The 17596-nt window shown below is 38.4% G+C and overlaps 2 protein-coding genes across 3 annotated transcripts in view; one reads left to right on the forward strand and one right to left on the reverse strand.

Moving 5' to 3' along the window:
- The window catches only part of CCDC122 (coiled-coil domain containing 122), a 48912-nt gene extending 41102 nt beyond the window's left edge, over positions 1-7810 (reverse strand). The window contains exon 1 of the mRNA XM_012524877.4: positions 7182-7810. The gene's annotated coding sequence lies outside the window, so the exon portion shown is untranslated. The remainder of the gene's footprint in view (positions 1-7181) is intronic.
- LACC1 (laccase domain containing 1) lies at positions 6693-17596 on the forward strand. Of its 2 annotated transcripts, none has more exons than XM_004457877.4 (7): positions 6693-6823; positions 8289-8904; positions 9537-9715; positions 10464-10629; positions 13515-13740; positions 14816-14976; positions 16698-17596. In XM_004457877.4, exons 2-6 carry the CDS (start codon positions 8343-8345, stop codon positions 14973-14975), a joined length of 1293 nt encoding a protein of 430 aa, XP_004457934.1. In that variant the 5' UTR covers positions 6693-6823; positions 8289-8342; the 3' UTR covers position 14976; positions 16698-17596. The 2 variants fall into 2 exon arrangements, with proteins under 2 accessions (XP_004457934.1, XP_004457935.1); XM_004457878.5 differs by lacking the exon at positions 6693-6823 and adding an exon at positions 6855-7249.

The following is a 17596-nucleotide window of genomic DNA, read 5'->3' on the forward strand; positions in this document are numbered from 1 at the left end:
GGAGCATGTGAGCAGCAGCAGTGTGAGGCCTGAGGCCCCAGCCCAGCGTCTCTCAATCAATCAGTCAATCAGGTGCCAGCAGTGGAAACATGGTTTGCCTCTGTAGAAGCAAGGCAGCAGTGGCGGTGAAATAGGCCACACACCAGTCCAATGCTGACTGTGCTGAGGTGCCTGAGGAGGTAATTGCACCCCCACTGCCAAGGGTGGGGGACACCACCAAACACAGGGTTACACTGGAAACAGGGTTTCCTCGCTCTTGCCCTCCCTGCTGCTAAGCAGGCTCACAAGTAGATCCCCAATGCCTGTGGAGACAGAGGTATGGAATGTCATGGATCCATAACAGGGATCTGCCAGCTAGCAACACAACAATGATGAGGCAGGAGGAAGACTGGCTAATTAGGAATGTTCATACAAACTGGAAAAAGTCAGGTATTCCCACTGATCAGGAGCTATATCTAGAAAGAGAGAGAGGTGTGAAATCTCTTTCATAACACTAGCTGGATTCAAGCTTAAGGAACAGATGCCTCAGTGTCTAAATGCCAGTCATAACACATTAAAATATTAAAATGTCCAAGTCTCAACAAAAGATTATAAAACATACAAAGAGACAGAAAATGATGGTTCATGCAAAGGAGCAGATAAAGAACCAGAAACCCATCGGTGAGGAAGACCAAAGACGTAAAAATCAGTTCTAAAAGAAAACACTGACAAAGAACTAAAGGAAATCAGGAAAATGAGAGATGGACACAAAGAGAATGTCAATAAAGAGATTGAAAGGAACCAAACAGAGCTGAACATTACAGTAAAAGAAATAAAAAATTTTAATAACCTAGAGGTTTTGGATTGAATTTGGAGAAAGAATCACTGAACTTTAACGAATAGTGAAGAGGGGGAAGCAGATGTGGCTCAAGCAGTTGAGTGTCTGCTTTCCACATGGGAGGTCCTGGGTTTGGTTCCCAATGCCTTCTAAAAACATCATCAACAACAACAACAACAAAAATAAACAAAGAACAAGCCAAACAAATCAGAAGGTAAGCTCAGGGTTGTAGATGTGGCTCAGTGGTTAAGCTGAGTGCCAACTTCCCACTTAGGAGGTCCCAGGTGCAATCCCTGGCCCTATTACTTAAAAAAAAAAAAAAAAGAATAGTGAAAAGAACATGAGAGACCTGTGGTACACGGACAAGCATACCAATATATGTATGTGCGAGTCCCAGAAGAAGAAAAAGGGGCAGAAAAGATATTTGAAGAAATGGTGAGTGAAGACTCCCCAAATTTAATGAAAGACATGACTACATATATCCAAGAAGCTCTAGGAACTACAAACAGCATAATCAAATTGTTGAATGACAAGAATGAAGAAAGAATTCTGAAGGCTACAAAGAAGAAGCAACATGTCATGTACAAGGAAGCTTGTAAAAGTTTAAACGCTGATTTCTCATAGGAATACATGGAAACAAGTAGGCAATGGGATGACATATTTAAAGTGCTGAAAGCATTTCCAATCAACTGAAATGGGTAGTCTATGGACATAAACACCAACTGAAAGGAAGCTAGAGAACAATCTAAAGTGTGGGTTCTTAACCTTTTTTGTTCCATGGACCTTTTTGCCAGTCAGGTGAAAACCACGGACCCCTTACTAAGTCCACACTTTTTTAAAAAGGATCATAAGAAGGTATTATAAATAACCGTTATACCAACAAATTAGACAACCTAGATGAAATGGACAAGTTCCTAGAAACACATGACCAAATAACACAAAATCTAGAAGAAATAGAAGATTTCAAAGGACCAATTATAAATAAAGAAATTGAACCAGTCATCAAAAACCTCCCAACAAATAAAAGTCCAGGACCAGATGGATTCACAGGAGAATTCTACCAAACATTCCAATCCTGCTCAAAATTTCCAAACTGAACAGAGGGAAAACTACCTAACTCATTCTATGAAGCCAACATCACCTTGATACCAAAACCAGATAAAGATACTACAAGAAAATAAAATTACATTCCAATTTGTCTTATAAATATAGATGCAAAAATCCTCAAAAAAACTACCAAATTGAACTGAACAGCACAGTGAAATAATTATATTCCATAATCAAATGGATTTTATCCCAGGTATGCAAAGATGGTTCAACAAAGAAAATTAATTAATGTAATATACCACATTAACAAAACAAAGGGGAAAATCCACATGACCATCTCAGTTGACACAGAAAAGACATTTGGCAAAATCCAGCATCCTTTCTTGATAAAAACATTTATAAAAATAGAAATAGAAAGAAATTTGCTCATCATGATAAAGTGAAAATATGAAAAACCCACAGCTAACATCATACTCAATGATGAAAGCCTGAAAGCTTCCCCTCTAGGATCTGGAACAAGACAAGGATACCCATTGTTGCCACTTTTTTTTTTAAGATTTATTTTATTTATTTACTTCTCCAACCGTCATTGTTCATCCTTGTTGTCTGCTCTCTGTGTCTGTTCGTCGTGTGCTCTCTGTGTCTGTTCATCTTCTTTTTAGAAGGTACTAGGAACTGAACCCAGGACCTGCCAGGTGGGAGGAAGGTGCCCAATCACTTGAGCCTCCTCCACTCCCTGCTTGTTGTGTCTTTCATTATATTTCCTCATTGTGTCTCCTCGTGGCATCATCTTGTTGCATCAGTTTACCACACCAGCCCATCACATCAGCTCACTGTCTTCCTCATCTTCTTTAGGAGGCACCGGAAATCGAACCCAGGACCTTCCATGTTGTAGGAAGGTGCCCAACTGTTTGAACTACATCTACTTCCCGCCACTGTTATTCAATACTGTACTGGAAGTTCTAGCCAGAGCAGTTAGGCTAGAAAAAAGAAATAAAAGGCACCCAAATTGGGAAGGAAGAAGGAAAACTTTCCATTTTCAGATGACATGATCCTGTATACAGAAAGTCCTGAAAAGTCCACAAAAAGCTACTAGAGCTGATAAACGAATTCAGTAAATTGACTGGATACAAAATCAACATGCAAAAATCAGTAGTGTTTCTATACTACTAATGAGCAAACTGAGGAGGAAATCAATTAAAAAAATTCAATTTACAATAACAACTAAAAGAATCAAATATCTAGAAATGAATTTAACCAAGGATGTAAAGGACTTATTCATGGAAAACTCCAAATCTTTGCTAAAAGAAATCAAAGAAGACCTAAATAAATAGAATATTCCATGTACCTGAATTGAAGACTAAGTATTGGTAAGATGTCAATTCTACCAAGAATTATTTACAGATTCAGCACAATGCCAATCAATATTCCAATAGCCTACTTTGTAAAAATGGAAATGCCAGTTATCAAATTTATTTGGAAGGGTATAGGACCCCAATAGACAAAACCATTTTAAAAAAGAAAAAGGAGGTTGGAAGACTCACATTTCCTGACTTTAAAGCTAATTACAAAGCTAGTGGTCAAAACAGTATGGCACTGGCACAAGAGTAGATGTATACACCAATGGAATATAACCGGGAGTTCAAAAATAGATCCTCACATCTATGGTCAATATTTGACAAGGTTACCAAGGCCATACAACTGGGAAAGAATTGCCTCTTCAACAAATGGTGCTGGGAGAACTGGGTATCCATGAGCAAAAAATTGAAGAGGGAACTTGTCTAACACCATACACAAAAACTAACTCAATATGCATCAAAGAACTAAATATAAGAAGCAGGAGTACAAAACTCCTAGAAGAAAAGTAGGGAAGAATCTTTAGCATCTTATGTTAGGCAATGGTTTCTTAGATTTTACACCCAAAGCACAAGCAACAAAAGAAAAAAAATTGATAATTGGGACCCCATCAAAATGAAAAACTTCTGTGTACCACAGGATTTTATCATGAAAGTGAAAAGACAATCTATTCAATGGGAGAAAATAGTGGGATTACCGATCTGGGTTTAAAATCCAGTATACATAAAGAAATTCTAGAACTTAACAATAAAAAAATAAATAACCAAAAAAAAGGGCAAAAGACTTGAATAGACATTTCTCCAAAGAGGATATACAAAGGACTAAAAAGCACATGAAAGCACATTCAACATCATTAGATACTAAGGAAATGCAAATCAAAACCACAACTAGATACCATTTCATACCCATTAGAATGGCTACTGTGAAAAAAAAAACAAAAACAAGAAACAGAAAATTACAAGTGTTGAAAAGGATGTGGAGAAATAACTAAGAACACTAATTCATTGCTGCAAGTAATGTAAAAATGGTGCAGCCACTGTGGAAGACAGTTTGGCAGTTCCTTAGAAAGCTAAGTATAGATTTACTACATAACTCAGCAATCCCTCTACTAGGTATATACCCAAAAGAACTGAAAGCAGGGACTCAGATATTTGCATATATTCATAGTGGCATTATTCACAAATTGCCAAAAAATGGAAGCAACCAAACTGTCCATCAACCAATGAATAAACAAAATGTGGTGTGTGTGTGAATATATGAATAATATTCAGCATTAAAAAAGAAGGAAATTCTGGTTCATGTGACAATGAACCTAGAAGACATGTTGAGGGAAATAAACTAGATGCAAAAGGACAAATACTGTACAGTTTCACTAATATGAAATAATGAGAATAATTAAGAGAGTTAAAGTCCAGAATATAAATTACCTGGGATTGGACTGGAGGTAGGTAATGGGGAGTTAAGGTTTAATTTGTAAAGATTATATCTGTGTTGTTTGTAAAGTTATGCAAATGGATGGTGATGATGGCAGCATAACATGGTGAGTATAATTAACTACACTGAATTATATATGTGAATATGGTTAAAGGGAAAATTTTAGGTTGTATATATGTTAGTAAAATAAAAATTAAAAGATAAAACATTATTGAGGACCCCAATGAGCTTTTGTTTCATGCAGGCTATATCTAACAATATTTTCACTATTAGAAAAATAAATATAGAATAGTAAAAAAAAAAAAAAAATTGACCTTATATACCAATATTCACAGCAGCATTATTCACAATAGCTAAATGGTGTAAGTAAGCCCAATGCCCATCAACAGATGAACGGATAACAAAACCTATTTTACAAAACAATGGAATATTATTTTATAGTGAAGAAGCATCAAGTTCTGGTGCATGGTACAACATGGATGAATCTTAATGATTGAAATAGGCCAGACACAATAGGATAAACATCAAATGATTTCACTTACATAAAATAACTAGAATATGCAAATTTACAGAGATAGAAACTGGATTACAGTTTACCAGGGGTCCAGGGAAAAGTTCATGTTTAATGGGTACAGAGTTTGTTTGGGGTGATGGAAAAAATTTGGTTATGGATGTCAATAGCAGCAAAACACTGGGAATATAATTAACACCACTGAATTGTATACTTGAAAGTGGTTAAAACGGGAAATGTGAAGTTGTATATATTTTGCCACAATAAAAATTATTAAAAAATTTAAAAGCCATCTTTATTTAGATAAAATATATTATAACATAAAATTCATCTTTATCAAGTATGTTTGACTGACTTTCCCAATTTTATGATTGGATATGGTTCCAAACTGCATCTATGAAAAGACCGCTTCTGTATAAACAAAATGCTAGAGATGTATGTAATTCTGCTTGGTGAGGAGATGGGGATTCAATGACTTTTTTTTTCAAACTGAATTAAGCATCTGAATCATCTGTGAAAACATGCCCAGGCTCAACTTCCAGAGATTCTGATTAGCTATATAACTGGAGTGGGGCCTGCATTTATTTTTTTGAAAAGCTCCACTAAAAGTACTGATGTATAACCAGGATTGAGATGCACTGGAGTGGGGTAACAGTTAGGAAATGAAGCTAAGCAGTCGTCTAGGACCAGATGGTGAAAGGAAATGGTATGTAAATAGTCTATCAATAAAATCTCTCTTCCTTGACAGCTTCCTAATTTGAAATATTTCTTTTTCAAAATTTTACTACCACTACTGTTGCACGAAAGAAAATGAATCCCCAATATTGTCTCTTAAAGACAAGGGTAAGTATTTTAAACCTGCATTACTAGACCCCATTTTGTTTGACAAGGTGTAAGACAAGCACACACCTTCTGACCTTTCAGGGTTCTTAAATAATGAAAAAAAAAAAATCTTAACAAAAACATCTACCAGGGATATTGAAGAGTGGGTTGGTGATCCCATTCTCTAGTCAAGTGGAGTCACTTGCCCACCTGCAAATGCTCTTCTAAACGCCCAGATCTCCCAGAAGCTCTTTCTCCTTTAGTTAAAAAATTTCTTGGGTACTTCTCATTCCGGCAATAAAGATAAAAGACACCTCCTCTCCTTCCATCATAACCGGTTCTACAGGAAGCACCTTTTCATCTACGCTTTGAAGGTTAAATATTTTTTCTCTTTACCATGTTACTTTCCTTCCATATTTTTAAATATTTTAAAATATTTCCTTCAATACTTTTAAATAAATGAATGGTGTCCTCTTTGAAGACATAGGACGCTGATCTGCACCTGTACCACAATTCTAAGGGTTAGTGCCTTCTAATTTCCCACCAGGGGCTATTTTAAAAAGGGAATACAGGAAGTCTGCTAACACAAGGGAAAGAGCCGTATTGAGTGTCGGGCCTATCAGCAAGAAAGGCAAAATCAGCAAAAATGCAGACAAGAGAACCCAACCAACTGGTTTCTGGGGAAACAAACAAACAAACCAGAGTGGCCCTGCCCTCGATCCTGGCGGGGGCCCGCGGCCAGGGCTAAGCTGAGCTTCTCAGGCAGGCCGGGGCTCTGGCGCTTGCACCCAGCGGACCGCCCTGCTCAGGGCCAGCGGACAGTCCTGGGGCGCCGGGTGCGGAATTCCAGTCAGGCGGGAAGGGGCTGCCATTCGCCCAAGGGGCGGGGGTCTCTTCCGAGGGCGCGTCGCCGCCCCGCGCCCCCTCGGCGGATCCACCGGCGCCCCCGGTCCCGGATCCCGCCCCGCCCCCGGCCTCCCGCCCGCTGGCCCGCGGGGATCCGGCCGGCGGGGCCTTCCGCGTCAGGCCGCTGGCCGCGGGCTCCACCGGCAACTCCGACCCGGAACTGCTGGGCCCGCGGCGGGCCGGCGGGCGGCGCTTGCCTCATCCCGGGAGTCCCCCGGGCTCCGCGCGGCTCCCCGGGACCTCCTTCCCGCCCCCTGCGGGCGCGCGCCGCGGGCCGGGCGGCCTGACCGTCGGGTTCCCGCGCCGAGCCGGCCGACGCCGTGCGGGCACCGCTCCGTCCGCGGGAAGCCTGCGGGGTGAGGCGCGGGGCCGGCCGAGGGCTCCAGGAGGGTGACTCCCAGGTTTCCTCAAGGCCCGGGACGGTGCTGCGGGTTCCGAAACCTAAAGCGAGCTCGCCGCGGACTGCGAGTGCACCCGGGCGTGACGTGCGGGGCGGGCGGAGAGGCCTGCGTCGCCCTCGGGACCCGGACGACGCGCGTGCTGCGACCACCGCCCCTGGCGCGGGCTGGAGGGGCGGGGGCCGGGCGGCGACTGATAAAGCGAAGGCGCCCGTCGTGGGAATTCAAAGACAGAGGGACGGCTGGGGGCCACCTGTCTCACCGCTTTTAGTTTTCAAAACTGCCAGAATGAACTTCAGCGGTTGCTTCGCACAGTGTGGGGTGGCGGCACCAGAAAACCCTGGGGGCAAAGGGGGTCCCCGCGGGGAGGCGACAGGCAGGGGAGTCGGGGAAGGAGGCCGGTGTGAGAAAACCTGCGTGGGGAGAACAGAAAGGAAAGTAGGTAGGAACACTTTTGAGCCAAGTCGCAGTCGCTTTTGTGCTCAGGAAGCGGAAGGTGTCAGTCATCGCGGCTTTTCTCTCTTCCTCAGAACGCGGTTTGCAGGTGCAGTGCCGTGAAACCTCGTCAACTTCAGCCGCCAGTATTTCATAGAAAGGGATGTCATCTAATATAACAGTCGTGTCAGGATTCGTGAATGATTTATCACATAGGTCGACACCCTGTAATTTGGGAAGCAGGACCTGGTCTAAGTCAGCCTGTAATTAATACCCTGCTTAAAATTTGCTCTATGAAACAGGAACACACGATACCGAGAGGTTGTTGTGCTGCTGGAAAGATACACACAAACTTTTACAAAACGAATTAAGAGATGGCTTTACCTTCATTGGAATGGTTCTCTTAGGATACTGGGCTAACTTATTTGAGATGGGTCCAGATTTACTATTTATCTGGTTACATTTTTAAATCGATGCAATTCCTTCCCACCCTCCACTCCCCAACCTAGAAAGGTTGATGTAATTTCACACTCTGACTTATACTAATTTTTTTTCTTTACAGGTGACATATTGGGCACAAAAGTCTTCTTTGAAGTCGTTCGTACAGTATTGAAGAATGGCAGAAGCAGTGCTGATTGATCTCTTTGGTTTGAAATTGAACTCTCAGAAAAACTGTCATCTGACTTTGCTGAAGACATTGAAAGCTGTCCGATACCATCATGCTGCCAAGGCCAAGTTTCTTTGCTTAATGGACTGCAGTAACATCAGCTGTGAAAAGGACGGAACCCGTGATAACTGTGATTTAGAAACAAGCAGTGGATTAGCTGATGTCCTGAGAGAATTTGAGATAGTTAGCAGCTCTGGCCTGGCGGCATCTTTATATACCATTAAACAAAGACTTGATGAAAAGGACCTGACCAGCATTAAGGTAATTCTTCCGGTCCACAGGAAGGCCTTAGTGAAGGCTTTTATTGATCGACTCTTCACTGATGTTTACACTTTTGAGTTTGAAGATTTACAAATGCCTTTGAGGGGAGGCCTTTTGAAACAACCCACAGAAATGAACATGATTACAGCTCAAGAATTAGAAGAAATCCAGAATGAAATAGAGACATATTTGAGAAGTCTACCAGCACTGAAAGGAGAATTAACCATTATCACATCACCAATTATTCCAGGTATATTAAACACTCCCTTTTATTTTTACTGCATACATGAAATATCTTTAGAGACTGTTCACCTCTTTTATTGTGTCTTTGATTGACAGTGGGGCTTATGTGTTCATTAGCATCAGTTGCAATATGAGGGTGTCACGGGATGGAAGACTTAGTGTCCATCAGTCCCTTCGAAGCTATCCAAAATAAATAAATTCGTGTTACTCAAATCCAGCTTTAAGACTGATCCCCAGCACTCCTTTAAAATGAGATTTATGACCCTAAGCATCTTCTGTTTAGAAATTCTGAGACCTCAACTGATTGGCACCCTCATAGAAGAGTGAAAATTAAAGCAGTTAGTCTTACTTGCTGGTTAAAAGAGGCTTACTTTAAGCTATATGCTGTTGGGTTTACAAAACAAGGTGGGCAGAAGATACCTTTCGAAGCACAAAAATCCCATAGGGAAGGTAAGACACACACAAAGTAGTATGTAATAAGAACACATTGAGGTACATTGTGCTGTGGAAATTTGAAGCTGTTAAACAAGTGCAGGTTTAAGTGCGTAGAGAATGTTTTGTTGAGAGAATGGGTTTTGTAATGCTTTACAGTCGATTATATAGCATCTCTTTTTAATCTTCGTTACCTGTCTTCAACAGATATTTTCATCCATGGATTTACTACAAGAACAGGTGGGATATCTTACATACCAACTCTCAGCTCATTCAATCTCTTCAGTAGTTCCAAACGGAGAGATCCCAAGGCAGTCGTTCAAGAAAATCTGCGGAGGTTGGCAAATGCTGCAGGATTTGATGCTGAGAAATTTTACCGAATAAAGGTGAATTTTTCCTTCATATTTTGGAAAATCTGAAGTACATTCTTGACTCTGCGAGAAACTACTTGGACTTTAAACAAACGTTTGTATCTAGTGTTTTATCTACAATTTTAGAAGACTGCTTGTGGTTGTTTTTCTTAGATCTGTACACCATAGTCTAAAGATCAATTCTACAATATTTATGTTTTCACCTCGAGCTTTTCAATTCTAAAAGTACATTTAATTCTCAGGGGGTGTGGTACCACTGCCCTTTTTGATTTAGAAGGAAGGTTCCTGAATGGGAGGAAAAGAAAGGCTGTTATTTTTCTAACTCAACACTAGGAGGAACTAGGGACATAATTGATGAGGTAAGGCCTTGTTCCTTACAGAACCCTAGCTTTAGTTGAGTCTAGGAAAAGCAAAAATATTGCTGATTTGATAACTCATTTATTATCTTCGCTACAGTTGTATTTTGTGGAAAGTGCTGCAAGTAGAGACTTACGCATAGTCAGTGAGAAGTGTTCATGAAGGACTATTTTAAATTTCTGTAAGCTTAAATCTGCTTTCCATTGAAAAAATATGCAAAAACTTATAAAAATTTAAAAAGTAAGTAAGTTTGGTAATTTACCATATGTAGGGGTGGTATATTTAATGAATACTAGTGTCTTAAACTGGTTATATAATTTTACATTGAAATATATACTTTCAAAAAAGCCTAGGGTATGATAAATCCTGTTTTCAAATCATTTTTATTGCACACCTTTGGTATTAGACTGATCATGGCAGTGACATCTGGATTTTGGGAAGGAAGGAGCCTGAATCTTACGATGGCATAACCACAAATCAGAAAGGGGTCACAATAGCGGCTCTTGGCGCTGACTGTATACCAATAGTTTTTGCAGATCCTGTCAAAAAAGCATGTGGAGTTGCTCACTCTGGTATGTATGCTTAACTAATCATATAGAATTTTACTAATTTTTATAGTATAGGAAAAAGTATAATGATAGACAAACAATTCCTCACCTTACATTATACTTAAGTGCAGTGATTGGGGTAAGGCCAGCGTATACTTACTATAGGAGGAGACCACAGGCGCACCTACATCAAATGATATGAATCACTGTAGAACATTCAAAGGAAATAGTATTTAAGCTGATTCTTGAGAAGTTAGTAGGATTTGGCTAGGTACCATTGTGGCAAGGATGCTATTGCTGTTTTGGAAGGATATGTTCCACTATAGGCTAAACAGTCTTGGTCTCCAAAACTTTAAATGCCAGTAGCACCACTGAGTCATTGCAATAACCATATATATATATGCTTCATGCTTGTTTTAGTTTGCTAAGACTGCAATGCAAAATACCAGAAATGGGTTGGCTTTTATAAGGGAAATTCATTAGGTAAAAGCTTACAGTTCCCAGGCTGTGAAATGTCCAGATGAAAGTATCATCAGAGATACTTTCTCACGAAAGATCAGCTACTGGCAGATCCTGGCCTCCTGCCATGTGGCAGAGCAAAATGGTGGCTAATCTCTGCTTTTTTCTCCAGGCTCACTTTCTTCTGGAGCTCAGCTGTGGGTGATCAGACACATGGCTAGCTCTTTCAGGGCCTCCTCTCTTCAGCCTCTGCTGCTCTGCTGAGCCCCGCCTCCGGCCTCTCCCTTAGCCTCTGTCTCAGCTGTAGCTGACCTGGAATCCTCTTTCACACAGCAGGGTAAAGTGGCAGCTGTCCTTCTCTGTTTCTGCTTTCAGTTTGCAGTTTATATAAGACCCTAGCAAGAGGATGGAGACTTAACCTGGGTCTCGCCTCACTGGCATAGGCCAATCAAAGGCCCTAAAGCAATCTAATCAAAAGGGATCTAATTAAGGTCCATTAATTGGATCTAATGCAATCAAAGGGCCCCATACCCACAGGAATGGATTAGTTTAAGAACATGATCTTTTTGTTGAAGACTACATACCAATCAGAAAAACCACCATGACTATAATATTTCTAAACAGCCTAACATAGCTGTTCAATAGTTCAAGAGACTATTAAGTTGTAAAAAAAAATTTTTTTAAATTTAATGGCCAAGTTTAAAATAAAAAAATTTTTAAAAGCAGGATATGCTTGGAAAACTAAATTTAGTTTAATATGTCTGTAGTCTAGTAGCTCTATGTATTCACTGATGATAAGAGCAAAGAAGAATTTTTAGGTGCTTTATTATGTTAAGATTATAGCATTTTGTTTTCTGGAGGTATTTTCGATGATAAAGAAGAAACTGGCTTTTTAAAAAAAATTTTTTTAACCTAGGTAAGGTAATGGGATTGGATCACTAAAAGTAAGGTTCTCTATAAATTTGAGTCTTAGTTTCTGGATATGAAGTAGGAATATTATTTGTTACTTCTTATGTATTGAAACATTAAGTTATAAAATATCCAAGATAAAACAGTCAAAATTGAGTTATACTGTGGAACTTTCAAGTCATTCACAAATTGAGCGTGCAATAGAGTACAATTAAATATGTTATATACTTGTTATTTTATTCTGTATCTGGAAGTGTAAATTCCTCTTATTGGATTGATTCAAGTAAAAAAATTTTAACCATGTTAATATGAGCATAGACTTCAGGAAAAGATCAAATCAAAAGGAAGTAATTGAATTACAGAATAGAGGATAATTAAGGAAGGTCTCCCAGAATGAAAGTTGCTCTCATCTCTAGAAAAGCCCTGACAGTATCTCTCTTTAGCTCAAAACGCCTATATCCAGTTGTTTCCCCCCTGGACAGCACTGCCTACATATCTCTAGGTGCCTCAAAATGATCATGTTAAAACTTGTTATTTGTCCCCCAAATATTCTCCACCACCTAGGTTTTCCTGTTTGGTTAATTGATATCCTATCCAGTTAGTGACCCAGCTAAAAGCCTGATGTTTTCCTTCTGTACTCCTGCGCATAACCACATAGCCAGTGTGTTACCTGTGTGCGGTTGACCTTTCACCTCAATATCACTTGCTTTGGTCACCTCCTGTCTTGATCTGAAAAGACTGACACTACCTGGGAGTGCCTGGCTAGAGGAGAGTTTACAGGTGGCATGTGGAATACGGAGTGAGGAGACTCCTTGCTGGCCAGCCAGAACAGCTGAATCTAAGTCACATGCAGGGGATAAAGGAAAAGTGACCTATTCCTAAGTGTCTGTCTTTGGCAAGTATGAGAACAGGAGCAAAGAAAATGGTTTGCTCTTAGAACAAAGGAAAAGAGGTAAAGCTGATATGGGAGTGAAAGGCTGCAAAAAGGGGGAAAGGTGTGGAAAGGGCCTATTAATGAAATAGGTTTATTTTAGTGTAAAAAGTGAGGGGGCAAGTTAAACCATGGACTTGAATTAACAGTACAATTATAAAAATTTGCTATCATCAGTTGTAACAAATACTCTGCACCAATGCAAGGTGTTGGTGTGTGTGTGTGTGTGGGGGGGTGGTATATGGGAATCCTGTATGTTGTGCATGATTGTTTTGTAAATTCACAAATTCTCTAATAAAGAAAAGGGGGGGTGCAGAGAAGAAAGACTAAGCAGATATAATCCCAGAGAACACTTTAAAGTATAGAACATTTTTTAAGGGAAATAGAAGGGAACTCCCATTAGATGTCTCTCCTGTGACAGGTGTTTTGTATATGGTATCCCATTTAAAAACCTGTACAATAGTGAATAATAATTATTTGTGATGCATTTACTCTACATAGACTGAAAAAATACTCAAACTAGCTCTATTCATTTTTAACTTAGTCATAAGTTAAAGTGAAATTGTGTTATGTTTAACTTACCTTACCTCATTTTCTTCCTCTTTACCAGGTTGGAGAGGTACTCTGTTAGGTGTTGCTATGGCTACAGTGAATGCTATGATAGCAGAATATGGCTGTCGTGTGGAAGACGTAACTGTTGTTCTGGGCCCTTCTATAGGGCCTTGCTGTTTTACTCTTCCAAAGGAAACAGCAAAGGCATTCCATAATCTTGATCCCAAATGTGTGCGACTGTTTGACTCACCAAATCCCTATATTGACTTACGCAAAGCCACCAGGTATGTTTGATTTCTTTCTTTAGTTGTAGGTTTGATTATTGCTTACAGTTAGTAACTCCAAGAAAAATTCAGGTAGTGGACATTTAAGTTGCTGACACAAACACGTGCATAAAAACTCATTTTAAGTATGAAATCTATTCTCATTTAAATTAGAAAAGCAGAAGTTTTCCTGTTTTAATATCTTACTGATTTAAAGGTGAAGGAAGAAATAGTTGCCATATAGTTTTATGAGGTCTACTTAAACTTGATATAGACAAATTAGTATGTACTTTACTTCATAGCCATTCCTCAGCCAAATTCTCCTAAAGTTAATGAACTGTCAGAGAGTTGGTGTTTTAAAACCATTTCTTAGAAAAAATATTTGATAGTATAAACACACAGTCACTTTCTTGTTCATTATGATACCTTGCATTTTCAAATTTATGACATTTTGCTATTAATATCTGTTGAAAATATTTGTCATTTTTGCCAAGGAAAGCAGATGTCAGATATGAGTAATAGTTCTATTCCAGTCAGCAAAAACCTGCCCAGATTCTGCCTCATTTGGAACATAAATGTATAGGATTGAAATATATTTTTAAATGTGATTTATGGAATAAGTATTATTAATTTGTAGTTCCTTCTCATATCATAAAATGTTTATATGGAGAAATAAGTTTTCTGTTATACATCCAATGCTATTAGGTAGAAAAGATGTGGGAGATCCAGGTGATTATTAATAAAATGCATGCTGTGTCTGAATCAATTAAATCTTCTCTACAAATACCCTGGTAACTTCCCAAGTTTCTACTTTAAATAAATACTCAATTTTGATTATAAAATTCTGTAGCCAGATCACGCTTGCAGAATAATATAGAAGGTTGTATAGTGCATGTATGAACTTAGGTGATAAGTGGGGGTTAAATCTACCATTTCCTGACTAGTTCTTTTGCTCTAACTGAATAGCAATTTGCATTGCCCTGAGATCTTTCCCAGAATTCTTTCATACCAATATTTGTGTATTTTTTCATATTGCTCTGGTTATTGGTAAAGTAAAATCTTGTTCTCTTTTTTTAAAAAAACTGTTTATCCTAAGGATACTTCTAGAACAGGGAGGAGTTCTTCCACAGAATATTCAGGACCTGAACCGAGATCTCAATCTCTGTACATCCTGCCATCCTGACAAGTTTTTCTCCCATGTTCGAGATGGTCTCAATTTTGGTACACAGCTTGGCTTCATATCAATTAGAGAATGAGGTATTGTAGCTTTTCTCTCCTGTCTCTCTCTCAAATTCTCTCTCTTTCAGCCTTCCCCTTCCCTTATTTTTCAAATAATTGGAGAACTTTAAGGGTCTACTCATACTAACCTAGTAATCACTTATATTTAACTTTGCTTCTTTCTTCCTGTAGGAAGAATTGTTTCTACATTTTAGTGAAGAAATCCTAGTAGAAAAGTTCATTTTTATGATACTCTCTATGCTAAAGAGCAGCCACTTCTTTTCCTAGTTAATGAAGAGTAATAAGACTGGCCTAGGCTTTAAAAAGCATAAAAATAAATTATTCTTTTAAAAAATCCTCTATGTGTGCTCTTTAGCTCTGCTATATAATTGTCATCTATACATTTCATATCATAACATGCTTTACCTTTAATTTTCAAAAATCTTTTTAAATTTTGAAATCATTGCATATATGTGAAGAAATTAAATATCTATAATACCTTATTTGCCTAATGTATAATATTTGTAAAACTCTTTCATACACAATGAGGAAAAATGAGAAATATGACAAGAGTACTGGACCTAGGATTAAGATACCAGAATGCCAATTTCAGCCCTGTTAGTACTGAGCTGGAGGATGTGTGCAGGAAAGTCACTTGTTGACTTTGTTCTGGACCAATATCTGCAAGATCAGTGAAGCTACTTAGATGATCTCTAAGTCCTTGTCCTGCTCTAATTACTTAATAGAGCACTATGGATGTGACAGTAATCACTTGAAGACAAACTGGAACACTGATTTTTTATCTTCTGTACATTTCTGTTCTTACCTTCCTGCCAAAGGAAAAGGCAGGATTCTAAATAGAATAGCGTTCTGGCCCTATTGGTTCATCTGCATTTTGGCTAATGTTGAACAAAGTGATTTTATACTCCTAAGTGGAACCAAACTAGCAATTGCGAGAGGGTCAGAAGAGCAAGTATGTCACTAAGAATAGGAATGGAAGATTCTCTGCTAGTATGACCAGAGTCATGTGTGCTTGTACTCTGTGTATAATATCCTCTTACAGCAACATCTTTTAATGTCCGTTCTAAAATTGTAGTGACAACTTTGTATGCCTTAATAGTGAGATCAATGTTAAAGCATTTCATGACTTATTTTTATGTATACAATTCTAAATTCTGTAATAATGAGAGATCTTCCCATAAACAAACTGGCCTGGTTTTCAACTAGGTTTCCAACAGACTGCCTACAGCTGGCCAATTTTTTTTTTTTTCTGTAGAGGGCCACATAGTACATATTTTAGATTTTGTAGGCCATGCATTCTTTGTTGCAACTACTCAACTCTGCCTTTGTAGAACAAAAGCCGACACCAACAATACAGAACTAAGTGTCACTGTGTCCCAGTGAAAGTTTATAAAAAACAGGTGAGGGGCCAGATTTGGGTCACAGGCTGAAGTTTGCTAAACCCTGATCTATATCCCAAGGGCAAGACTGAATGCAATTTCATTAAATTAGTATTTATTAGAGGAGGTTTCTTAGAGTTATGTAAAAATATTTTATGACAACGATTTACCTCTGCCCTTTGAGCATATATCTAATTTTCCTTTAGGTTACTTTTAGCTAAATACTGAAATTATTTTTAGTCTTTATAATTGCTTTAACTCTTTTACGTACAAAAATACTTTAATTGACTGTATGTCCTTAACTTGATATTCTAATAGCACTAGTGAAGATCTCATATTTGGTTTCTATATATTTTACAGATACTTGACTAGATTTTTGCATGAATATTTCCTGCCTGCCTTTCCAAACTGACTGCAAGAGAGAATTTTAGCTGTTCGGTTTATTTAAAACCAAAGGATTACAACGGATAATTCATCTTTAGGGTATATTTTCACTGTTATCCAGAGCCAAATGATCGTCGTTTGACTCTAACAATAACTAACAAAAAATCAGTATGAGCCAACTAATGTGTTATACAGATGAGGATGATTATTCTTCAGGTTTTTTTCCTTGTTATGTAGATCAGAAATAGATCTGTTCAATTCACTATTTATCGGTACCCTCAATTCTTCAGGCATTATGTTAAGCATGGATTAATCAAGATAAATAAGATGTCTTTCCCTTTGGGGCTAATGCAGTGGAAGTGATAAACACTTCTTCAACTTTCTGTAAAGAAAGAGCTAGGACACTATCTTGAAGGATGGGGAGCTTATAGTATAATTAGTTTTGAGTATGTTTGTAGGCTGAGGAGAGATGTTATTTTTCATTTGGGAATGAATCACTGGTATATACAGTGTATATTTTTAATGTGGGTTGTAATATTGCATCTTAAAAAGATTTCTTATACACATATTACTTATATGTATATGCAGTAGAATAACAGCAAAGAGCACTTCTTTGGTATCTACAAAGGACTTTCATATTTTTACTCTGAAGTAGGTATAAGTAACAATTTCAAGCTCATGCAAAATATTCTTTTGTTTAATGATGAAATGAAGATTAAGGAATAATTTCAAACATTGAGAAAAGTTGATAATTTTCCAATTCTTCAATGTGCTCTTACTTTATTTGAAGTTTATAGATTTATATAGTGTATTGGGTAACTCTCATATTGTGTAGCAAAACATTACAAAACCAAATAAAACTATTTTTTATTACA

This window comes from Dasypus novemcinctus, chromosome 15 (genome assembly GCF_030445035.2).
Source record: "Dasypus novemcinctus isolate mDasNov1 chromosome 15, mDasNov1.1.hap2, whole genome shotgun sequence".
In the NCBI taxonomy this organism is placed as follows: Eukaryota; Metazoa; Chordata; class Mammalia; order Cingulata; family Dasypodidae; genus Dasypus; species Dasypus novemcinctus.